The 26,404-nt window shown below is 38.4% G+C and overlaps 1 protein-coding gene across 5 annotated transcripts in view; it reads left to right on the plus strand.

The window, feature by feature from the left end:
* Window positions 1-26,404, plus strand: part of SDK1 (sidekick cell adhesion molecule 1) — a 394,723-nt gene that overhangs the window by 234,482 nt on the left and 133,837 nt on the right. For 4 of the 5 annotated variants that reach the window (XM_040574955.1, XM_040574954.1, XM_040574956.1 and 1 more), the window contains 8 exons: window positions 3,307-3,418; window positions 4,359-4,549; window positions 13,269-13,352; window positions 19,205-19,399; window positions 20,600-20,716; window positions 20,973-21,140; window positions 23,244-23,346; window positions 24,461-24,637. In XM_040574955.1, the coding sequence (XP_040430889.1) occupies window positions 3,307-3,418; window positions 4,359-4,549; window positions 13,269-13,352; window positions 19,205-19,399; window positions 20,600-20,716; window positions 20,973-21,140; window positions 23,244-23,346; window positions 24,461-24,637 (1,147 nt within the window). Of the gene's footprint in view, window positions 1-1,935; window positions 2,012-3,306; window positions 3,419-4,358; window positions 4,550-13,268; window positions 13,353-19,204; window positions 19,400-20,599; window positions 20,717-20,972; window positions 21,141-23,243; window positions 23,347-24,460; window positions 24,638-26,404 lie in introns of those variants that run through there. The other variant, XM_040574957.1, reaches the window with a different exon arrangement.

Genomic DNA, 26,404 nt, shown 5'->3' on the forward strand with positions numbered 1-26,404 from the left:
GGCATCCCTTGGCTGCAGTTCTGGGGTCAGTGTCTTTCCCTAATGTTGCTCTGCTTTCGTAGCAGAGAGAAGGGGCTCAGAAAGCAGATAGAAAGGAAAGATCTTTTCTTTCAGAAAAAAAGTGGAATTTGGGTGGGAACGGCGGTCCCCTGACAGTGGATTCATCTTATTATAACTATGTCCTTGTATTCATCCATACGGCTCTCACATTTCAGTGTCTTTAATAAATATTTCCTGCTAATGGATATGAGTCTAAGAGATTGAAGCTCAATCATTAAAATAAAGGATTCATGAGAAATTGAGCAGCCTTTTAATAATGTGAAATATCTATTGGGGACCGTGGGATTGAGGGAAGGGAAATAACCAGTGATGAAGGCAGAGAAGTTGCCTGAGTAAAGGGAGGCAGAGGAAGAGGAGATGAAAAGGCAGGCAGAAACAAGAGGCAAGGACGTGGAAAACAGAGAACAAAGAGTCTGATGAAGTAAAAATAAATAAATAAATAAATAAAGGAGTAGTGAAGAAGAGAAAAAATGCAATTGTTTTCTACAAAGGATTCTCAAAGAAAATACCTGTTTACTAACAGTGACATTCGGCATTGCAATTTAGTGTAGCACCAGTCAAGTAAAATCACGTCAGTGCTGTACATTGGGAAGTAGGAGAGGGATGGAGTGGCTTAGTGACAGGAAGGATAAGAAACGCAGAAGGCTGGGTAGTTTTTCATTATCTGATTGTTTGAAATAGCTCTCTACCTTCCACAGCCAGGCTGGTCTGATTTGCTGCATCACATCATGGAAACCAAATCACAGTGCTACTCCTTATCTAGATTAGGAGCCTGGCTGCTCTAATATCCAGCCTGTGGATTTCACCAAGGAGTGAGGTTCTGAAAGGATGGGGTGGACACGCAGATCCCATGTTTCAGCCCTATTGAGATTTTTACTGTAAAGTAAGACTAAATTCCTCCTTTGATATTTTGACCAGCCACAAAACAAAGCTGCAAGCTGCACGAGGAGCCGTGGGAATGTCCTTGTTGAGTTTTATTTAGCAGGATTGGGCCGGACCGAGTTACAGCAGGTGGTTTCTTTGTGCCACAAAGGGAAACTTAAACAGCCTTTGAATATGAAACAGGAATATGTATACTGTCTAGGTAGTGTTTAGGTAATACTTGGAAATATTGTTGTTTTATATTCATGCTTGTTATATCTGCAGCTGACCGTTGTAGGATTTTACTTAGAATCCAAGTGATAGCTGTTTTGGTGAGCTCTCAGTGTAACATCTTTATTAGTTCACCCACTCAAAATCCTTATCAAAAGACTGCTTTTAATAGACTTGTTTCAGGGATGGTATGAAAAGAAAATAAAAAATAGTAAATAAATGCACATACCTTGTTTAGATTCTTGCTATGGTTAGCAATTAAATCAAAGAAACCTCATGTTTTCCTGGTTGCAGGCAGAGGAAAGTTCTCTTATTTCTCCTGCTTATCTGCTCGCTGCACAAAGAGCTTTTCCCGTGTGGCGAACTCTTAGAGGTTACAACAAAGCTGGCTTCTGTTCTTTGGTTGTTTTTAGTGTGGTTGAGTCATTCTTCAGGGGAGCTGATAAGCTGAACAAGCGGTTTTCCTCTTTTCCAGATGGAGATAAGAGGTGATCTTTGCCAAATTAGCAACTTGTTTGTTGATCTTTTAGTGTTTACTGTTGTAAGCCTTCGTCTTGTGCAGAAATAGTGGTGAACAGTAATGCTGAGGTTTCTTCTCATCAGTAACAAGTTGCTAATCTGATTGGCACTTGGTTTATATTTTTTCATTTGCTATCTGGAAGATTACTGCCATGAGTACTTCTAAGAGCACCATGGAAATCTTCTTAGAAAGTAGATGTGGTACCTGATAATGTCATGTTTCCAGGAATGTTGCTGAACAGACCTAAAATCTACTACAAGCTTGGTTTCTGAGATCCTATGCAAGCTGTAATATATGTGCTGTGTCAGGTCAACAGAGCACATGTATGGAAAGAAATAGGTATGTGCTTACCCCTTCCTTAAGCACCAGCCTTGAATGCTTGAATTTATGTAGGTGTGCACGTGGTATTCCTGAAATTTTAAAATTGTTCTATATGCTTTCATCTCCCTTAGTACGCTATTTGCTACCAACTACAACAGTGTCAAAAGGTAAAAATTTTGTCATTCAACAGTTCAGAGATCTGCTGACCTCGTGAACTTTGAGCCCTATTACTTAAAATTTTGTCTATCTAATAAGGGAAGTAGAATGTGAAATGGCTTTTGGCATGCAGTTATTGGATAAGCAAAGAATTTTCTATCTATTTGCTATTATTTAAGGCTGTATCTTAAAAGAGGGTATCAGGATTCACACCTTGCATTTGCCAGTTTCCCATTCTACTTCACAGTTAATGGGCATGGGTTAGCCTCTCTTGCAGAAAACATTTGATGAATTGGCTTGGGTTTGCATCAGTTTAGTTTTATTTTCATTACTTTTCTCCATAATTCGCTTATTGGATTCTGTATCTTTAGAAATTTTTATTACTCTCTTAGTCAAGCTAAAAAATAGCTAATTTTTCTTTCCCAAATGAGTTGCTTGAAGCAAAGTACCTATGAATACATGGGTATTTTAATTCACTTACTAAATGTATACAGAGAAAATTTACAAGCAGCCTTTTTACCATTTTTTAAATGTCTGCTGACTGTTGCATAAGCTAAATTATTTACAGTATGATGCCTCACAAAAGAATAGCAGATTTGGGTTATTTACTTTCCTGATAAGAAAAGGGGATTGAAGTTGCTGTGATATGCTGCTTTGTTAATTTTATATTTGTTCCCCAGTGTGTAAATTCTTTTTAAAGAACTAACATGAGTATTGGCAGACTCTTTTGAAATGGTATGGAAGTGCTAAGATTAAACAAAACATGAAACGGTCTTAAAAATAAAAGTCAGCAAGTGTTTGATAAAAATAAAAGTGCTCAACAGTAGAAAACCTTTAGGATGCTTAATTTATTTGCTTTCTGTTTGAGAATGGCCTCTGCACTCCATCTGGGAGCAGTTCTGGTGAGCTGTGTGTGTTTTGAATGATGCCAAGCTGGGTGTATTGAAACAGAGTGTTTGTACAGTATAATGAAAGCCATCAAAAATGGTCATGCTGAAGATCTCCCTTTAATGAGGAGATTAAAATTGGTGGTGAGGCTGAAGAGTGAAATTTGCAGCTGTGTCACTTGACAAGATCCTTTACCTGAAATGTTTCAGTCCTTGCTGTTTGCAGATGTATAGAGTATTCACAAGTATATTTTTTTTCTGCCCATGCAGATGCCGTAGACCCGTCTGACACCATGTCTCCTGTCATTGTAATCCCTCCACAGAATACTAGCATCATAGCAGGGAGCGGTGAAATTACCCTGGAATGTGTGGCCAATGCAAGGTACTGTAAAAGCAGTGGGGTTATAAGTAACTAATTTTAGTGGCCTGTCCTTTATTTGAAAGGACATAGGAAGTTCTTTTCATTTTTTGTTATTTTAATGACTGAAGCCGCATGCAGCATGTCGCTTGCTCTTCAAAGTAACCTTACGAACAATCTTATTTGTCCAACATTACTGAATTAAACGTTGATTTTTTGGGGGAAAATAAGGATATAGCGTGAGTTACTTTTTCTACCTGTTACGTACACAGTAAAGAAAAGAAGTACGGTTGTTCAAGCAGCAAACATTATCTTAAGGAAATAATTATGTTAAGGTTTAATAATATTTCAGCTGTATTGCATACTGACACAGAAGGTAATACTGTTTAAATTAACAGTCTATGCTTCCTAGTAAATAAATTAGGGAGGCTCTCCTATGGAGTAATTTCTTACAGATGTTGTTAGTTTACAGTGATTATTGCTCAACTGTTCATAATGCACCGTAACACGGTTCACAGCATTTGTTCTGTGCATGTGGCTGTTTCCATCTAGTTAGCCTTGCATAGCATTGAATTCTAGTGGAAGTGAATAGTTGAGGTCCTCAGATGATAGGAGACCAACTGATTTGCTTTATCCTCTGAGGGCAGAGATGTTCTTGATATGGTTAATATTTTCTTGCTAATTGAGTTATAATGAAAGCACTTCCCATGCAGCTGATTCCCATAACAGTATTTACTCCTTTTGCTTAGAGAAATCAAATTATTAGTACTTAACTTCTATTGCCATATCAATTAGGTGTACTTGTATAATGCCACTTGAGTAGTGTATGGAAGTTACATATATGTTTATTTCTGAATAGCTAATGTAGGGGATAAAGGAAGTTTTATAGTCTGTATTTAACTGCAGACAAGATTGTTCTGTAAGATCTTTTACCTTTTTTTTTTTTTTTCTTTAACCTCGGTAGACCTGTTGAGAGACTAAGCATGACTTGGAAGAGAAATGGAATAAAAATAACCAGTGGAATTAGCAGTTTTGGGAGACGACTCACTATCACCAACCCAACCTCTGCTGATGTTGGGATATACTTATGTGAAGCAAAATTGAGAGACAGCACAGAGGAACCAGCGAGAGCAAATGCCTTCCTTTCTATAATAGGTAATTCTCAATGCACTGCATTTTTTAGTAAAATAGGCTCTGGACTGAGGTATAGTAGGAAATAAAATTGATATTTTAATATTTCATTGACCTTACATTTGAACTTCTCTTCAGAGAACAAAACAAAAGAGGTGGAAGGGGGTTATCTTCCAAATTAATCCAGCAGCTCTCCCCCATGGATATAAATTCATCAAATAGATACTTTTAAACACTGATCTGATTCTGAATCTCTTGTGAAACTGTAAATATAATCAGAAGTTGGGGGAAACAGTAGTAAAATCCTTATTGTGTAGCTTCCACATCTCGGCTTTTAGCTGCATTAAATCCTGATTAACTCCCAGCTTGCTTACATCTAGTTCTAATACGTCAAGTGCCTGTATTTCTGAAAGAAGCCTTTTAGGTGCACTTCTGTGCGTTGTCTGTTGCAAGTGCCAGTCAGGGGGCCAAGGACATTCCTGAGCACACAGGCAGGCAGACGTCTTTACTGAGAGAAGAAAAGGGAGAAGAAAATACCATTAAAATCAATGCTACATGCCCGACCTCCAACTCCAAGGGAAGCTTTGGACTTAGTTTTTAAAGGGACATTGGTGCTTTTCAGCCCTTTCTTGACGGAGGGACTGGCCTTTTTCCGCTATCACCTCCCTGCTGGAATTTTGCCGTAGCAGGGAGGTTGTCGTTTGAAAACCTAGCTACCATGTGTGTCGTGTTCTGACATTACAGCACAAATGAGCTCACTGGACACTGTGTAGAGGTTTGTTTGGTATTTTTAGGATAAAGGAAATGTTTTAGAACAATAAGCCAGAGCTGATTGTGTCAAGTCTAGCTTTTATATAATAGTTTCAGTAGCAACTGCAAATGTCCTGGACAGGGTATTGCTTTGGCAATGATACAGGTCTCAGTGATCAGAATTCATGCGCATGAATTTCTGTAGTGCCTTGCAGAGAGAATTCATCACAACAATTCTTTACACTCTTTCAGACTTCAGAAAATACAATTTTAAAGACTCTGCTGTATGGTCTGTATTCTACTAAAGCAATTTAAAGTAGTTCATGCTAAATGAGTAAACAGCTCTTCTCTCTACAAAGCTGTGCTCCAGGTTCATTTGTAGCATTGTGTCTCCATTGTATTTATTACCTACTGGATGAAGTTTGGTTCCAGTCTTTTTCTTTATACTCCTTTTCTTAGAATTACCTCACAGCTTTCCTACCCGTTAAGGAGCAGAGACGGATTTCACTGATTTATGGTTTTGGTTTAAACTCTCGTTTATTCATAAGATTTTATTGTAACTAGTTTAATTTTGCTGCTATGGTGGCAGATCCAGTCTAATACAATACTTAAAGCAGCCTGTCAGTTAAGGTGAAAGATTCTTAAATACAGTTATAATAAAACTGAGAAGCAATCATTGGGAAATTATATTAAAATAGTATTGCTGCCTTTATTTAGTAGCTTATCTCTTCTCTTATTTTTAGATGTTTTATTTATTTCTTATCCAGTTTTAGGGGGCTGTCAGGGAATGAAGTTATGAAAAGGCCTGTAGATAAGAACAAGCAGATGAAAGCAAGCAGAAACAAATTGGTTACCCATTACTTTTATTTCCTTCTGATGGAACAAGACACTTCAGTTGCAGGTGTTTACTCAATGTGTCAGCAAAGCCTGATAGATTTATTTATAAGTTTCTCGAGCTGCAGGATGGATCTCTAATTCAAAACAGGAAGCCATATCAAAGGATTAATAGTTGATGGCATAACTTATATTCAGCCTTAACATTCTTGAATGGATTCAGACGTTGTTTAATTAGTCAAGGAATAGGTTCTAGGGGAAAGTACAGACGAGATTCGAACCTAAGGATTTTTTGTAGTGTGTCCCTTGTAGTCTCTTGGAGTAGTACTCACAGAGACTCAAGTATGCTTATCCATTTGCATGCATAAAATACTTGCAGTGTGTACATGTTGATAGTGACCTGATAATGAGCTGTTCTCTGCAGAATAATACAGCATGGACTAAATAAGGGTCTTGACTAACAGAAAAATGAATTTGTGGTAATAGAAGAGGTTTGTTTTCAAAATGATTTGGGTAAATCAAATAGAGACACTCAATAGTATGGTAATAGGAGCTTTTGTGGATTGATAGAAAAAAATATTGCTATTAACAGGTGGAAAAGAGGTAGTAGTAAAAAGATGCATCAAAGATATCACAGATATTCAGTTATTCATGGATTTTATTATTTATTTTACAAATATATCAGTCCTTGACTTTTCTAACTAAAGGAAATAACATAATTTGAGTGTGTACCCAGATGGTGACAAGAGCTTTATTAGAAGGCAGTGGAACTTAGTACAAAGGCATGTGTTCATTTCAAATTATTATTTGTGACCTACAATATTACTTCTGAGAGTACATCTTAGTTTTTTAAATTAAAATCACACTAGCATTTGAAAAAATCTGAATATCTAATGCAGTAGAATGATACTGCATGAGCAAGAAGAATATCCTGTAGTCTTGTGCTACACTACAATTTTCTTCTGGATGTGGCAGAAAGCTTTCTGACATCTTCATATTGTTCCAGCAAAGATAAACTGAGGTGGTTCCAAACTCTGGTTTTATTAGCTGCAGTTGTTATAAATTTTTAAAGGGTAGCATGTTCCTCAGTTGGCAGAGTAACAGTTTGGGGAAGATTTGTTGCAGATTAGATAAGAGCACATTTGTTTTATCACTAACAGTTTGAAGATTAAGTAATTTAAGGAGTCTTCTCATGAGCAAACCAATTTGGAGACTGAACGAATTTTAAATTCTTTTGCTCTGGTTCTGCAAGTTCTGTTAGCGACAAATTGCAATCATCATTTTTTAAGTGATTGTTCTTTGGGAAATAATGAATTTTAGGAGCTTAAGAGAACAAGAAATGAATCCCTTCCACTACATGGAAACTATACTGCTCTTTAAGTCAGATGCAGTCAGAAAGTAAAATCTGAATAAAATGAGGAAGAAAACGAAGAGAAGGAATGGCTTTGTATGATGAAGTATCACCCAGAACTGAGTGTTGAAGCCCTGTTGGCCTATCCAAAGGACTGTTGGAATAAAGTGGAATCACAGTTGAGCGTTTTCCTTCTTTTTGGAGCACTTTTGTGCCCGAAAGAACTATATTAGTAGATATATTATTCTCATCTTGGTGTTCACTAGAGAGAATTTTGTATCTCAGCTGGATATATGTCTTTCTGAAAATAGGACAACAGGGGAGTATAATAGGTGTCTCTCTCTTTTAAAGGCTACCCTGGTTCTCATCAAGTGGGAGGGATACCGCTTCACAGGACTCTGGAATTCAGGAATACAGCAGAAATGTTATAACGTTAGTGTGGAGGGCCCACCTGGCTGGACTATGGGAGGAACTGTGGGGCTATTCCTCCTTCACTGTACTTCTCCAGGAGCAAGCCTGGAGATGCAGAAGGGCCTTCTTTGTGCCTTGCTTTTGTTTGTGAATTTGAACTGAACTTGCAACTACGGCTGCTAGCCACCTCAAAACCTTGTGCTCAGTTCTCTGGACCCAATAGCTCTCGTGGTTCTTGTTTGGAAACTCAGAAACACTACAAATGATGTCTTGAAAGCAGAGTGAAGAATTTTTCCATGACGTTTGTGCTCATGTATTGTGCTTATGAAAAGGCCATGATGGTTGTGCTCCTGTATAGTACATAAGAAAAAGAGTTTTCAGGAAAACTTAAAATATAAAGTCTCTTTGGACACGTCTAAACTTGAGTTGTCAATTTTTTGGTCTGGTGCACCACAGAGGTCTCTGTACCTCGGGCCCAAATGCCCATGAGGCCTATCCCACAAGGTGACTTTTTGGAACTTCAGTTCTGGCTGTGACATTCCTGAGAAATTCCACCTTCTCTCAATTCTGCAGACAGGAGGTGTGTTCCCTGGGCTGTTACAAGATTTTTCAGTGCACAGACAGCAGCTGATGGTAGGGGAGTTAGTCATACCACGTAGATCCCCAGATGTAATAATTGTATCTGTTTTTTAAAATAGTTGTTCCTTCAACGGGATTTTTTTCCATGACTGAGAGAATGCAATGCACAAAGCAAGAAACAAGGAGTACCTTTTTCATCTGTTTCTGTTTTAACTCGATATTCATGCAAAGAAAAATCCTCCTTCAAGGAATCTGTTACACCTGCATGCATAACGTGGCTCATCTCCCAGCACAGGCAGTCTGATCTGCTGTCTGGAGTTAGGGTCCTGGTTACCTACGAGCGGCTCTCAAGTTCACAGTTCCACTTTATTTTAGGATATTCACCAAATAAATTAGTTTATGCTAATGTTAGAGAAAGGCTTCCATGTTTAGGGCTCAATTTTCTCCTTAAATATTCAGGCCTGAATTTGAATGATGCAGGAATTTCAGCTTTGGAGGAGCCCCTGGGGCTTTCTCTGTTCTTTCTGACTTTCATGTATGTATCTAGGATTAGGTCACACATCTCCAGTGCAGCTTGAAGGGTATGTAATGGATGCTGACTGCTATCTTTTAAATGTTAAAATCAGTGACCATGTAACTCTGCGTAGGAGAAGTTAGAACAGTATCAAATTTTGCAGGCTCCCAGGGGCTTTGCAAAGCGGCTATCTTTTCAATGATTTCTGTAGTGCAAAAAAAAGCCCGGAACCTTCGACAACTATTAAAAGCATGCATTTATATTCAAATATTCTTTTTCGCCTTTGCTTGTTCTTGACCTTTTAGTTAAAATCACTCAAACACCAATACAATATCCAAACAATATAGTATCCATTTCATTGTCTAATATGAGATGTGACCCCCTCTCATTGTATAGGATGCTGCAGTGCCAGCAGGGTGAACTCGTTGTAATAGGTCCTTCCCTGTTCTAACTACTGTGATTCTATAATTTAAATCAAATGTTTGACCTGGTACCAGCAGATGACTGTCGCTCCTAGAAACTGCTGCGTCTGGGGGCTTGCGTCTGGCATGTTATATAGTTTGGAAGACATTCTAATTTCACCACACACATTAAATTTCATCACATGATTATTGTCTACAACAATAAAAGTTCAAATTGGCACAGTGTGATTCAAACCAAGCCTTATAAATATGTAATAGAGTCATATATACAGACAAACAGAATACCCCTTCAGAATGCCATCTGACCCCTACAAATACTACTGCATTTTTATGGCCTCTTTCTGATAGTTTTTCACCAGCTGGTGTGTAGCACCCAAATTCAGATCCCAGGAATTTTTCACTAGCAATTTATGCTGGGTCTACAGGCCTTTAGGCACACATCTGATGTGCAGATCATATATCTGACACATCTAAAATGTGGGGAGCCTAGATTTCAGTGGTCCGTGATGTGTAACTACAGCTGTTTTGCCTTAATTTTGTCCACAGCCTGGGTTCTGTTGGAGCCATAGACCCTCGCTACCCAGCAGAGTAAGCAAGCACACTGGAGCTTGCAAAGGACCTTTTGAGCATTTGTGTTGCTAACACGAGGGACACGACTTGTGGAAAAGTAGCCCAGCTTGCATGGCAATCACCGCTTCATTTCACACAAAGCCCTAAGAGTATACCTGCACCAATACTGCTGGGATTCTCTCATGCCTTAAATCACCAAGACCAATTTTCCATGTCTATTAGACTTGGGATGCAACAGCACTATTGTCCACAAGGTATTCTAGATCTCCCCAAATTCCCTTACAGATTGGTCTTGTCTTGGCATCGAGGCTTGTCTCTAATTCTAGGCAGCAGAGGCAGGTAGTTACCAATCAGTATATTGTGGTACTGCTTCTGGAAGCGTTTCTGTATCTGTGCTTATCTCACAAGAATAACATCTGAGAGCTCTGCATGCAGTTGTTGCCTCAGCCTCCCTACCCTTCGTATGCCAATTGCAGCATTTAGCAGAGCTTCCAGCTGCTGGAGTGGCTGTGAGAATTGAGCTCAGCAGGCTTTAGGGTAAGGGAAAAAGTGGGTCTGGTCTTGATGAAGACTGGAAGTCATATCTGTTGGCATACCAACACCCTGAAAGTCCTCTGGGAACTGTCTGTGGCCTTTAGATTGCATCTTTCTGCTACTCCTGCTCTTTTTCTGTCTTGTCTGCTTCAGTTTCTTCCTGCTGCTTTCAAAAAAGCCAATGTGAATCTTCCTTTTATAACATCACAGTCCTATTTGCTAAGTGACAGTTGTCAGTGACTTCAAGTTCCTTGTCAGGTAATTCATTGCTTGAAAAGCTCACGTAAGCATCTCTTACTATAGTAAGTTTCTTTGACGGTAACATAACAGCCTGTATGAGATATAAAGGAAGGAGCACAGACTGTAGGATAAGGTTTTGGGGGAGGCACTGGGAAAACAGTCTGTATAAATATGCCAAGTGTAACTACAGGAACTGTGCAACAGGAGTTCATAAGGAGTGGTCTTGGCGCTAATGGCATCTTTGAGGTCACATTAAGTGCTTTCAGGTGGACTGCGGGCCCATGCTGAATATAAATCTTCAAATTTATCACTGGTGTGTGAATATGTTGCTGATCTAGAAGAAAGTTTGAGAGCTGGCAGCCGAAGGTTGCCAAGCTTAAAAATTGGCCTGTTAAGGTCAGAGTGCCTTATAAAAAGGGAGGGTGCAAGAGGTGTACTCCATGACTTCCCTGAAAGGAAGAAAATACACTTGAACCTCACTGGCTGAAGAGACATTTGTAGAAGAAGCCCAGAGTTAGAAGGGAATATCTAGGTGGGGGTGTGTGTGTCTGGGTGCTGTCTTGCTCCTTTGGATGCTGGTTTGGCCACCTTTCCCCTCTGTCTCCCCTCTCAATCCAAATAAATTGATGCAGAAGGAAAAATTCAAATTTTGTTTTAACAAAGGTGGACGGATGGATGTGGATCTGTGCATCCAGACATACAGAAAAGTAATGAGACTAAGCTAAAAGCTTGGAAGTCGAAAAGTTAAAATTCTGCAAAGTGGAGCACAAATATCAGACAAGGCTTGGTGGATAGCGGTGAGATGGGAGAGCATATTCAGAATTAAACATGGACTTAGTCACATTGTAGAGGACTTGGCAACTTTGATGATCAAACATGTCAAGCGCTGTGTGCCATCAGAGAATTTCAATTAAATGTTCAGCTTTTCAATTTGTTGTTTAGATTAATGCATGAGATCATATGCAATAAATCACAACTTATGCATGTTTATTAATAGCTTTATATTTAGGCAGCGAGGATCAATAATGTTAACACATGTATATTATTAGAATATAATAAATCATGTAGCTTGTTTTATTGGTTTTGCTGGGTAAATGAATATTCCAGGCTATTTTGCAACCTCACCTCCTCCTCAGTGCAGGATTTTGAAGACTAATATTGATTGACTTTATTTGGAATTAATACAGAGTTGTAATATCCATTGGTGCCCAAATGAAGCCCCAGTTCTGTACACTCATGCAAGTATTTTATTGTAGTTAGCGGGAAGGAGTGCTGGGGGAGGGCTTTGCGGTCCAGTCCTGGTGCTTACTGATGTGTGCCTGCTGGCGTTTCTCTCTGTGAGATGATGATGGCAACACTTGCTATACTATAGGTGGTGGCAGGCGATACAGCAGATATTTGTGGAGTAAAATAATATGGTTTTGTTTTCATTTATGAACATACCAACATCCTATCAATAATACAAACTGCACATCCAGTTTTTACATACAGCTGGGGAAGAGATTTGAGAGGTCAGCTCAGATGACTTTGTGGCTTACTACATTTTTTCAAACATCCTTGAATTCTTTTAAATGAAAATGCAAGTAACTTGTTCGTACAAGCTACTTATTTTATCTTTTCTGTATTTTCTAAAACTTAGCAGTGAGTTTGTGTATGCTACAATAGAATTCTAGTTATAATCAAATAAAATGCTACTAAAAACAGTATTTGGATGATAATTGCATTGAACAGACTATGACAGTTTTTAGTTACCATGATAATTACTGCAACCTTAATGCCTGTGGGACTTTGACATGATGCTCTTCAATTTTATGCTGCATAGAAGAGAAAGTAACATGACAGCATACTGTAGTTTCTGGAATCTTGTCTTTGTTTAATTAAATGTCTAATATCTTTTCTTTAGTCCTAACAATAAAGTGTGGCTTTTTATGATTATTACTATAACTTCAATTAAAGCATTAAATCTGTTTGCTTTCAAGAAATAAAACAGTTGAGAAGAATTTTTTTAATTATACTGCATTTATCCTCCGATGTTGGCTTTCTGACATACTATGGCACTTTATTTGACATGCTTCATGCCTTCATGAGGTTGAATTCAGTTTAGATACTGAAGCAAACTATCCTATAAAATGCTAAGTTGTAAATATAAACCTTTATAAACCTCTCGGGAGGGCCTTTCTGAATGAAGAATTAAAATGTTCCATGATTCAGACCTATAAAATGAAAAGTAGCCCCTGCTCTGAGTATTAATTTGCAGTGCAAAATGCTAAATCTTACCGAACATTGACTCAACTCTGGAATTCATACTCAGCGAAGCAAAAATTCGTTGGCTTTTTTATGATGCTTTTACTACCAAAAAAAAAAAAAGCCTTGAAGTAGAGACGTAGAGACAAACTTAGACAAGCTAGACAGTTCATAATACAGCACATTAAATACAATGTCTATGGAGACATCATATGAATGTCTTTAATCAATACCTGTTTTTCATTTTGCTGTGGGTTTCTTTGTTTACTTCTGTTTGTTTTCTCTGTTCTGAAGAACCACCATATTTTACTGCTGAACCTGAGAGCGTGATTTTGGCTGAAGTGGAGAAAGATGTGGACATCTTGTGCCAAGCGATGGGTGAGTGTGCAGAAGTATTGTACCTTGGATGACAGGTAGATGTATATCCTGTTCTGAAGAATGTATCTTTTGTCAGCTTTTAATGTCTTGAGGTCCGTGTGTTATTGCTAACTCTGCCAGATCCAGGTACAAGGAGGGGGGAGGGCATTTGCTTTTGGAAAATCTGCCATAAATTGCTTCATAGCAAACATTAGCGTATTGAGCCAATAAATTAGCTGAGGTAAGACTATGGTTTCAGAACCCATGATTTGAAATGCAAACACAATATTTTCAACAATTCAAATGCCCTCTTTTCTAAAAAATTACAGAATTTCTATAGCTGCTGTCAGTAGCTCTGACTTTTAAGTGTAGTTAATAGTCTTCCTGCAGAACACTCTTACAGGCAGTTTTTAATTGACGGGTGTCTTAACTGCATAAAAGCCTTCAGATGTTTAGAATTCCACCCAAGACAAACTGCTGTTTAAGATTTATTTCCAGAGAAATGGAAGCACATCCTATTCTAGCACTCCAGAAAGACAGGAGACATCATAGTGTTGTGATTAGAGAAGGTTTGACTCTGTCACTGAATTGCTGTGTGATTTTGGCAAGCTGCTTAACTTCTTGGTGTCTCAGTTTCCCTGACTCTAAGTTTAACAGGCAGTACAAATAAACATGCCTTGAGATCCTTAGGTAAAACGTATGGCTTATTTGAATGGGTTCGTTCTTCAGATCAGAGCCAATAAAAATATTCTTTCTTTCATGTTGATTTTATTTGCATCATGATTTTAGTACTTTTTGCTTTATGTAGGGAAGAGTCAACAGTGCTTTTCTAGAGGGAAGCTTAGCAAACGTGTTAGCACAATCAGCAAGCATGTGTGAGGATGCTTTGGTTGATTTGGAATTTCAAAAGCCTTTGATGAGGTCTCTTACCAAAGGCTCTTGTAGAAAAGAAGCTATCAGGTTATAAGAGACAAGGTCTTGTTGTGAATTAATAGCTTTTTAAAGAGAACAAATCCTTAGTTCTCAAAGCTGGAACCTGCTGTCAGTGGAGTTCCCCAGGAGTCTGTGATGTGGAACGTACTTGTAAATGCCCTGGAAAAGAGGGTGAATGGTAAGATGTTAATATTTGCTGATTATATAAAATTATCCAAGATAATCAAAATTAAAAATAACCACTGAAGAGTCAGAGGGTTCTGATGATTTGAACTGACTGGACAGTAAACTGGCACATGAAATTATTGACAGAGATGAAATTACCTATTACTTTGCAGAAAAGCCATGTCTTCTGAAAACCTCAGTTCCATGCCAAGAAGTGGCTCAAAATGCTAGGTAGTGGGAAGAAAGGAATAGAACAAATGAGAGAATGCCACTGTATAAATGCTTGACACCCCCATCTCAAAACCTTTTCACAATTCTAGTTGTTCTACTATAGAAAGGGATATAGGAAAACTAGAAAATGTACCAAAAAGTAGGATTTATTATAATTAGAGGTCTACCATGGTTTTTGAATACTGAAAAATTAAACCGACTGGAACACTTTGTGAAAGAGATGACCCAAGGGCTGTTGCCATGTAGAAAGGTGAGTAGATGATTCTGTATTGCTTAGTTCAAGAAGCAGAGGAGGCACCCAAATAAGTTTTCAGGTAGGAAATATACAAAAAAACAGAGGTAGTACTTTTTCGGAGAGCACAAAACCATGGATGTTGTGGGTCCAGACAGTAGTTAAGATCAGAAATACAGATTATTTAGAAAAACAATATTAAGCATATTTATGGAAGAAAAATCCTGTATGAGCTATTAAACGCAGCTGTGTGTATGCAACGTGTAGCTCAGGAAATGGCTAAAGCACAGATTAATGGAGTTGAGAAGTTGTAAATAGTGTTCTGTCATTGGACTGTTCTTGCATTTTGTGTCTGAGCAGCAAGGACAAGACAATTTCAAAGGGAGGAAATGTGACTAGATAGATCTTTATTCTGGCCATGTACCACCAACTTTTTGTTTTAGCATGTGCAATTGCAAACACAGGCATTTTTTTATTAAAAATTTTTAGGTAACAGAATTTAAGTGTTATGTCATTAGAAAAATTGAATTTTAAAAAACGTTCTGAGATTTTTGAAAAATGTTTCAATCCTATGCTGCTATTTGACAAATCTCTGAACCGTCTCGCTGCTGTTACTGAAAAAAATAATCTGCTGTCTCAAATGTTTTTTTGTGTATTAGTAAAGAAATCCTAGAGGAGTCAGGGAGAGAAGAGGTTGACTTTTAACCTCTTACTTCTATCCTAACTCTTCCTTTGAGCAGTTCAGTTTCCAAGGGGATTAATAGGGAACTCATAATCATTCCCACGAGATGAGGTCTTATTGGAGATATGGGAACCATGACTAGGCCAAATAATTTATTTCTGCTGAATTCTTCTAATGCATGTCTGATTTGTTGAAGAATGTGGTGCAGGAGCATGGAAAACCTATCTTTACATGGATTATTTTGCCGAGTGTCTGTAACCCAGGCTTGTGAGGGGCAGGTACTTGCTCTTACATACAGTATTAAACATAGAGGCCTTCTAATCCATTGTTACACAGACCTAGCAATCACCAGCCTTCAAAAAGAGGGTAAATGAAGGTTGCTGTCTCCCTGCTGCAAGCTAGGAGCTGGAATAAAGCACGAGGGGAACCACAAAGCTGCCCTGCACCTTCGCTGCAAATAGGAAGACAGATTGGATTTCCCCCAGCCCCATAAAGTTCTGTGCACAAAGCCTATTTGCTCAGGCTTTGTGCACTTTGAATGTGTGAGAGACAGATTAATTTCACAGTATAAGCAGAGATTAACTGTAAATAAAATTGCAACTTGCACAGACTAGCTTTATACTTCTCTGTAATGGAGTTTCAATGTATCAGACTGCACAGTAACTGTGCTCTGCTGTATATCTTTCAGCAGTTGCTGATGCTGCGTGCATTTTCAATGGGTTTCCTTTAAATGCTTTTTCTTTATTTGCTTATAGAAAGTTTAGGGCTGCAGGCAGCGGTGGTGGTGTCTGGGGAGCGCAGTTAATTGGACTTTAGTTCTACCTGTTTAGACAAGTAGGTGGAAAGATGCTTTTGGGACTCCCCAGTAGTCCACTGGGAGCTAGAGAAAGCTATAAAAATAAATAACAAAAATGACACAGTGAATATTGAGAGTCTTTTATCCAGGTTCTTAAATAAGTTAAATTTGGCAAAGAGTCAAGCATCTGTTTCACAGATGGGGAAACTGAGCCTCAGATTGCATAAATCATTTGCCCAAGGTTACAGAGAAAGTGGCAAAGCCAGGACCAGAGACTCAGTCTCCTGCTTTCCCTTCTCCTCCATAATACTGGATTGATTTGTCAGTCTGTCTTTGAAATAATGAAGTGCACTTTATATACATGCTGAGAATTAAGCTTGCTTTACTTAATATTACTGGTCTTTTAGGCCACTCTGTAATCTCTCAAACAATATGGTACTGCTGGGAAGGGTATAGTCCAAAGGGTCTTTAAAATGTTTTCTTCTTTTCATATTTTTTTTTTCAGCTGAATTTTTAGAGAGGAAAAGAAGCAAAATTCCATGGAGGGTGGCAGGGAGGAAAGACTGTGCTGTAGGAGAAGGGGAGAAGAAAGGAAGCTGTTTTTAACCATTTTTATAGCTAAAGAGGTAGCAAAATGATAGAAGAAAATGTGTAGAACTTGGAAGACAAATCTCTCTGGGAAGATCACTAAAGCCCAAATGAATGCTGCTGACAGGCATCAGAATGCCTAGATAAGATCCTATTATTCAGACTCATAACTTTGAGTAGAGGAAGATATCCGTAACCGAAAGGTAGAAAAATAGAGATGGTAATATTCAGTTTGTCAGCTGAGGTGATGATAGGAAGGTGCATCTCACAGTGATTGTAGGATTAGAAGGTTTGCTAATACTGTTAGTAGAATGGGATTTATGGAATGACACAAGTGTTAAAGGTTTGAGTGTATCGAATGCAGGATTTCATTATTTCCTAGGTGCCCATCAAGTCTAATGTGTGGGAAAATGGACTTGCTATTATTTAAACTTGAAATCATTTCCAGGCTTCTCTGCATCAGGAGAACTATTCCATTTTGCATCATCTGTTTCTTCATTACTCAGTGATAATTTGTATTTGCCCAGGAGGATTTTCAAGAGATGAATAACACTCTCACCGAGAGTTCTGAACATTGAGGTTTACGCTAATTCTGTATATGGGCTGTTGTGGGAAGCTTAAATTATGTCTATTGCAAGCTACTACACTGCATCTATTCTTTATCAGACAATGCACTCTACATAGTGGATTTCTTCTGAGATGATTACCTCCTAGATTATGAGTACATTTTGTTTTATCAGCAGAACAAAAGCATCAGATGTGATTGTAGTAAATGATACATGTTTATAAAAATAACAGCAGCAATTAAATGTTGTTTTTCAATCATTCCTTACATTGTTTGTACATTTTTTCTGAGAGTTAATACAGCTTTTGTCTGTAGCAAGAGAATACGTATATTGAAAGGAGATATGAATGGAAGTAGAATACAGCAGTATTTAACTTTGGGATTTTTAAATGATAATATGGATCCTCCGTAGTGCTTTCCCTATGAGGATCTTAAGTCATTGCCAACATTACAGAGAAATTCATTGTCTGCACACGCTCAATTCATCAGTGACATCCCTTCCTTAATGCTTCTGTGATACCTGGTATTTTTCTGCTTGGGCAAACTTCACTCACCTGTGAATTTAACTCTGTGGTTCCGCTGTGATACGTGCAACGGGGGGATGTGAAGCACCTAGCTTTTAAGTGATACTTGTTCCAAAATAGGTACTGATTATGAAAATAATATTATGTTTTGGGCTGAAGTAACTTAAATCAGTTTGATACCCTTCTGATCCTGTGATTATCCAATCACATAATAAAATATCTGCTTCACTTCAGTTCTCTCTCGAGGGCTCTTAGCATTTGATCAGTTGGGGATTTCTGGGATTTAAAGGCAAAACAGTTTCTGATAGGAGGAGTGTGATAGGAACATTTGTGTACAGCTGTTCTAGGCCCCTGACATCTCCTGAAGGAATGAATCCTACACTGTTTGTAAATATTGAATTTACAGCTGCTTCATTGCCACTGACTGGGAAATGGCTGCAGCAAAACTGAAATAAGTGTGTCAGTGTTTATGCACATGAAGAAAAAAAAGGGGAAATGGGACTGTAAGTTATGTTTAGGGCATTTTTATTTTTTTTATCCTAATGTCTGTATTCTTCAAATAACAGGTGAAGCTTGAAAGTGAATAAAAATAATAATTTAAAGTTATCTCATTGTGGCAACATGCTGCTTGCACATTAACTCAAACTAAGCTGCCGAATTAGAACTCGAGTACAGTCATGTGAGCACTTCATTGCTTGTGTGTAATTTGCCATTTCCTTTTTATTTTGACATCTTAGCTACAGTAGCACAGAAAAATCTTATTTGGGATGGAACAGTCTTACAGACTTGCTGCATTGCCACACTGCTGCTGTTTAAGTAGCCTGATTCTGGCTTTCAATGTGAAATTGCTATAAATCTTATTTTGTAGTAGCATGAAATATGATTGGGTGAAGGAAGTAATTTGATAACATGTTTTCTCAACGTTCCCCCTTTCACTGTTTGCTGGTTTTATTCCCACATGTTCTGCAGTGTATTATTACCATTGATAATGTAAGATGCAGCCTCCCATTTATCAAAAGCAGCTTGTAGAAATATAAATAAGTAGTGTTCAAGGAAGGGATACCAGGGATATGACCATAAGAGCATTGTGTGTTTCCACTATCTAAAGCACGTTGTGTAAAGACTAATAGCATTTTTTTATTATTATTTTTTAATAGGAGTTCCCATTCCCTCCCTTGTCTGGTATAAGGACTCTATTCCTCTCAGCAAGCTGCAAAACCCTCGCTACAAAGTCCTGCTGAGCGGCGGGCTGCGGATCCAGGCTCTGCGTCCTCAGGATGCTGGAATCTTCCAGTGTTTTGCTAGTAATAAAGGCGGGGAGATACAGACGTACACCTACCTGGATGTGACTAGTGAGTAAGGAGCTGTGATAGAGATTGATGAGCTGTGTTGTCATGTCTGTTGAGCCTACATCTGTCAGATTTCTCTGTGCTTGTGTAGTTTGGCTCCCAGAACCTTCATTTTTTACAAAGTGTAGCTGTCCTACCTGTAAGATATCCCAGATTCCCTGTATGGTCTGAACACAATTTGCTGAAGCCTGTAGAAAATCTTTCTTTGACATTAGGGGCTTAAGGTGAGCTCTCTTATTTCACGCTGCAAAAGGAAAACTAAGACAAGAAAAAGAAAGGTTAATTATAAAATATTTTCTGCCCTCCTTTCTATTAAATTATTCAGTTCTCCTATCATGTAATTCTGTTCTGAATTGGAGCTACTGCTCCATGATTGTGCATGGTATCATTTTCTCTGCCTTTTGTCTACAACTACATTTAGCAGCGAAAACAAGGTAAAATCAAGTTAAATGTCTTTTTTGTTTTTTTGGCCAAAAAGTCTGATTAAGTAATTTGTTAATGACATACACACTTCTCAATGGAAGAATTACAAATCCTAGTAGTGTCTTTTAAAAGCAATTATTAACAGGCATATCCATAATATTTTAATGCCTCTTCAGGAAGCTGATTTTTAGCCCAAGAGCAGTTTACACATACTGACCAGAATTTCTACAGCCTTCAGAAACTACATCAGCCCCACTTCAATATATATCTAGGAAACTGCAGCAAAAAAATGTAGTAAAATGCAACTGGGGGAAAATAAGAGAGAAAGAAACTTGGAAAATGTCTTGGATGAGACTCAGGTTCTAAATTCTTTTGGCTGACATTTAAGTTTCAAAGTTAATGCCTTTCTCAAGTTGATTTTCATCTTAAAGAACTCTGTTATGAAGATGAAAGAAAATAGTTTTGTTTATCTAGATTTCCCAACTTCCCCCCAAACACTCATTTTGAGCTTTATCTGCCTTTATCTGTAAGCCATCTTACTTGTACACGTGTACATGCTGATAGATTTTTATTTTCCAGGTAGGTAATAAACTGAATTAGATAATTCCTAGGAGGTGAATAATGAAAGGTTACAGTCACTGCTGAGAGGTTTTCATGTATTATTGTCATGTCCTTGTCCATGATCAGCTCTATAAAAGTGGATTTAAAGCAGTCCATGATAATAGGTTAGGGATCTCTCTGATAGGTGATCCATTGAGTTTTTTAAATTTTTGATTCTAGATATTAAACCAGCATTTATACAGCCTCCAGAGGATACCACTGTTACTGAGGGGATGACTGCAGTGCTGACCTGTGAAGTTTCAGGGGCTCCAAAACCTGCCATCTCCTGGAAGAAAGGTAGTCAGTTACTATATTGTCGTGGAACAGCTGTAATCCTTGTTTTCTTGTCCATTCCTATTCCTAAGGTTTTGTAGATCCGTTTAATATATCTTTATTTCTCTAGTTCTGTGAGCAGAGGATTTGTAGTGGTCCTGCTGTGAGCCAGTGACCTGGATGGGTTATCACAGTGTTTTGGAAGAGCTAGAATTTGCAGCACTTAATCCAAGCAGTCTACGTGACAGTAATCATGCTGTTTTTCCCTTCTGTGTTTCAGAAAACCAGATCTTAGCCAGTGGCTCAGTTCAGATTCCTCGGTTCATTCTTCTTGAATCTGGAGGGCTCCAGATAACACCAGTTTTCCTTCACGATGCTGGCAATTATACTTGCTTTGCAGTCAACTCTGAGGGATCTCTGAATGCCTTTGTGACGCTGACAGTGTGGAGTAAGGACAATGCTTTGTTTAAAGTCTAACCTTAATCAAGTACTAACCAGTTTTTGGTGTATGCCCAGGAAATTCTCACAAGTAATTATGCTTTTCTAGGTAATAGAGATACTTGTACTATTTAATAGTAATAATGTATTTATTGTAGGAAACCTACCACAAGTATTCTTTTTGTTTGTAAAATCATGCATATGATCTGATACAGTTTGTGAAAGGCAGTGTGTTTAAATAGAGCATTTAAATCATAGTTACAGTTTTACTCAGGTTTTGCATTGGTGAATCTTGCATTGGCCTGCATTGCAAGTCAGCCCTTTTACCTTGCAGAGTAGGCTATTTGCAGTTGCTTTCTGCCTCCAGGAGTCTGAGGGCAGTATAGAACAGCTTATGGTGTTACTAAGGCTACGGCCACAGGTTCAGTAGATGTGCTTTTCCTTATAACTACATTTCTTTGTGATTCTGGGCGTTGTTGGAAGCCAAAGCAAAGTACAGCAGACTTCTGCTACTGTCTCATGCTACAGGTTGGCATGGCACAGCCATAAAATGGCATGGCAGCCCATGAAATTTTATCTTTCATCGTTTGCTCTTGATCTCTGTTATCTCTCTGGTATAGGAAATCAGATTCATTAGGTTCACCTGTGTTACTCTTAAGTGCGAGGTGAAATACAAGTTCCGTGTGACTGATCCAAACCAGCAGCTGAACAGTTAAAGTGCAATGTGTTTTTCTGCTAGTAATGATAGGAAATAATAATCCCTGAGCTGGGACTAAGAATAATTAAAAACAATGAAGATGATAAATACAGAAGTATTGTGGCTTCTCTCTTCTATACTTAAACTGTAACTCTGAGACTGATTATGCTGCTGATGTGCAGTATGTATTTGACATCTGTTAATGCCAAAAAAGTACAGATTACATCAGCAACGTTTTGCCTTTTGAACTTTGCAATACATGAAAACAGTGCTGGCAGTAAACGTAATGTTCTTGTGTCATATGACTATCATATTTATACCTCAATGACAATATAAAGTCAGTAGATTTATCAGGATATTATAAACTGATTGACATACAGGTGTATGGATCAAGTAAAAGAGATCCTTCCAATTAATTCTCAAGGGAATGGTTCTAATATGCATTACAGATAGCTCCTATTCAATGTACTGCATTGAAGGGGAGAAAAAGTGACTTCAACCTAGTAGTTATGTAGCAACAGCACCCTTGTAAAGCTGGAAGGCATAGATAGGCACATCGGGAATAATGCCAAAAATTCCATGCTATGAGGTATAGCTTTTGGTTTTGCTGATGATTTCATCTGTGAGATCTCAGTAGATGCTGATCATCTCTGTAGGGATTTGGGACTGATTAACATTATCCACATATCTTCTATATTCATCTTAGTTGACTACCTGCTTCAGATGATGCTATCTGCTGCTACTACTGTGTGCTAAGCATAATAGAGATCTTTCACAGCTGATCAGGTAGCTGTAGTTACAGCAATTATTGTGTCCTGGGTCTCCAGGAGGTGCTTGAATAAAGATGTTTTGAAACATTTGAGTAAACAACGTAACTTTCTTATGTGAAAAATTCAGACTATCAGAAACTCCTCCTCCCTTAACCTCTGTATAGAGTGCCGTTCAAGTTTTCCTTTTTCTGGATATTTTTCTAGTGTCTTTTTCTTTGCAAAGATTTTCTTTGTTTTTGTTTTCTCCACTCCAAATAGCGTGACTTGTTTCCCGACTAAATCTGTGTTGTTTTGATTCATTCGTAACGCATTATAAACATACTTGCTGCCTTGTGACTTTAGGGAGTTGCCTTAGACACTTACCACAAAGACAAGTGAGAGTTAGTACAGCTTTAGCACTCTTCCTACTCAGAGAACTGCTGGCTCAGACTCATGCCTTCTGCTGCTTTTGCCTCTCTGCACCCCACAGCGTACAACCTCTTCTTGACACAATGACATTAGAGGCAGGGGAGGCTTCACAGCAAAGACTTGAAGAGGAATGGCCTGCTTGCTTTGAATGACAAATGTTCAGTTGCCTGCTCCCTGAGTGAATATCCAAGTCAAAATGCTGTAATTTCACCTGAACTATGGCTTGTGTTCCTTTCAGATCGGACTTTCATTGTTCACCCCCCTGAGGATAGCACTGTGATCAAAGGAACTACAGCCACTCTGCGATGTGATGCAACTCATGATCCTAGAATTTCAATCAGGTTGGTGGTGTCAGTTCTTGTTTGTGTGGTTTATCTGAGCTTAATTTTATAAGCTATAAGAATAGCATTAGGTGAAAAGTTCCGGGACCCCAGATTTCAACACCAGACCCCTTATTACTGCATTGTAAGGTTGTACACTGTATCATTATTCATATAAATCCCATCTTCCTTTTCAACCTTGTGCATTATTTACAATGAGCTATGTTCCACTTCATGACTTCAATATAGCCTTCCATGATTTTACTGTCAAGGTTAATACACTATCAATAAAAGCAACTTGTCAGAAGCTGATACTTAATGAGAGTAAAAGCCAAAGAGAAGGAACAGGATTTCAGAAGTGTTTACATTGGTGTGTATGAAAGCAATGTGAGATGCGTATGTTCTTGGAAACAACTCAATAACTAGGGGCTATATTCTGCTTTTACTGCATAAAGGAAAACAGAACTTGTCTGAACTATTAACATTTGTACTAGAGCATTTAGAGGAAGCTCACCGTTTTAAAATAAATTTACCATGAAAATTTATGTAGTCTGAAAGTAGCACAAATTAAAGAAAATGCAAGGGACAGCTTGGAGGGTGCCAGAAGGGCCAACTGGAGAAAGAACTTCAGAAAGAGTAATACAGATGTAAAAATGTTCTGTAGAGATGCTCAATCGTAAGACCATGGACTATACACAGGTCTGTGACGTGTTGGTATGTGTTTGTTTTAACAAATGAGCTCTAGTGAACCTTGCCATAATAGTTTAAGATGTTACTGATTCTGGCAGGGTTAAGGTTATTACAGTCTTAGCAGAGCTGGGCCAACACCTCAGCTGTTACCTACAGCTTAAACTGTTGATGAAGGTGGACTTGCAAACTTGGATGTTTATGAGTACATCTTTTCCATTCAAAATACAAAGTATTATAAAATAGTATCTTGAATGTAATTACATTACTCATTCTAATCGCTGATCTAAAATTAAAATTTGTAACAGGCACAGTTCCTGAAAGTATCCACAGAGCCCTGACATTTTTAATGTATGTTTACGGAAGCTGGTATCTTCTTGCATAATTCAGATAAATCTATTTTGAAGTTCTTTTGAGTAATTACTGACAAAAACACTGTAATACTCAGGTACGTTTGGAAGAAGGATAGTGTCGTAATAAATCCATCCAGCAGTTCCAGGATCACAGTAGAGAAAGATGGAACCCTTCTCATCAGCCAGACGTGGTCAGGTGACATCGGGGACTATACTTGTGAAGTCATTTCTTTCGGAGGAAACGACTCCAGAATGGCTAGACTAGAAGTGATGTGAGTATTCCATCTCATAGATAATGCTATGCTTGTTTTGGCATGCTCTTGGACATTTTTCTGGAAGTTCATTCTAGGAGATCTGGGTAGCTTTTAAGTTTTATTTTATTTTATTATTTTTTTATTCATTTATTTTAATGGGAAGTTATGTCAGGTTAATTCCTGATTAAATTGCCTTGAAATGTCCTCCCTTTTGCATACTGCCATGCTGGTTGGACTTTGAAGTAACTGAAGCCTTGGAAGATACTTCCAAGTAATTGCATCCCTCTGCATCACCATGAGTACGCGTCCATCTGGTTGGATGATTGAGCATAGGTATTAATAATTAAAGGATTGTAGCCTTCATGAAGGCCACTAATAGATGGATGGGACTAAAATGGGACATGTTGTTTTCAACATCTTTTATAAGTGATCTGGTTGAGGTGGTGGAATGCAAGCTCATCAAGTTTGTAAATGGTACAAAATGGGTGGAGAGCAGTTGATATGCTTCAAGGTAGGGCCACCATTCATAGGGGCCTAGATGGGCTGAGGAATGGGCCAATGGGAACCTTATGAAATTCAACAAGGACAAAGGCAAATTCCACGTCTGGGGAGGAATAACTTTTTACAGTAATACAGTTTGGGCCCTGACTTGGGGATCTCAGTAGACGGCAGCTGAATGTGAGCCATCTGGGTCCTCTGGCAACAAAACAGGTGAACAACAACCTGGCTTATTAATATAAGCATAATAGATTTACTTGAAAGTCATTAGACTGCATCTAGAATACTGTGTCCAGGTTTGGGAGCCAGGCCCTTTGCAACATGTGTGGTGGGAGGATGGGAAGTAAAAGCCATAAACTAAAGCAAGAGAGATTCAGGCTGGATATAAGGAAAAATGTTTTCAGTTAGGACACTCACATGTTGGGACAGGTTGCCCACAGAGGTTGGAGTTTTGCAAGACCAGACTGGATAAACTGGTCTGAGCTTATGGCTGACCCTGTTTTGAGCAGAATTTTGGGCCAGAGACCTCCTGAGGCCCCTTCCAACCTGAATCCTTCTGCCACCCCATGCTGAAGGACTTTCCCATAAAGTCCAGGAGATATCAAGGTTATAGGAAATTGTTTCCCTCCTTTAGTATTTTTCCTCTATTAAACATATATGAAAATAGCTGATCCCTGTGCAGGCATTGCTTATTCTTTCATTCTCTTTATACGTAGGTTTCCAGGGAAAAAATATTTTTATGTATGCCTTTCTTTATTCCTAAGGATCTTTAAAAATTCAATTTAGAAAAAAAAATGTTTAAAGTACATTTCCCTTCTGAAAAAGGATTATAAAGATGGCATTGCAGGGTTCTGTATTTTCTATTTCTGTCATTCCACTGGAGCAAAGTAAGCTTCCATTTTATTTTTATCACTAAAAGCAACAACTGCGGTTTTGGTACATGTGTGGAGCAGATCAAACGAATAAGAAAGTAACGTTTTATGTAGTCTTATTTTTTTTCATTTGAGTAGTGCCCCATGCTTTAATTTAACTAAAATTGCATCTGTTTCTGCTGGTCATGCCTGATCTCTCTGAGAAGATGGCAACTTCTGCTGTTGGCAGTATAATGAGTTCACCTCAGAGATTTGCTATGCAGAGCGCCGTTTGATACAGCATTATTCTGACAGTGCCAAGGCTAGATCAGATGCCCATTTTCAGAGAGCGGTCATACATTCTTTCTCTAATTAAGCACTCCTCAGCTCTCCTCCCGGAGTACATTTTACTGCTGGTTTGAGTCCAAGAGCAGAA

Source organism: Cygnus olor, chromosome 15 (genome assembly GCF_009769625.2).
Source record: "Cygnus olor isolate bCygOlo1 chromosome 15, bCygOlo1.pri.v2, whole genome shotgun sequence".
In the NCBI taxonomy this organism is placed as follows: domain Eukaryota; kingdom Metazoa; phylum Chordata; class Aves; order Anseriformes; family Anatidae; genus Cygnus; species Cygnus olor.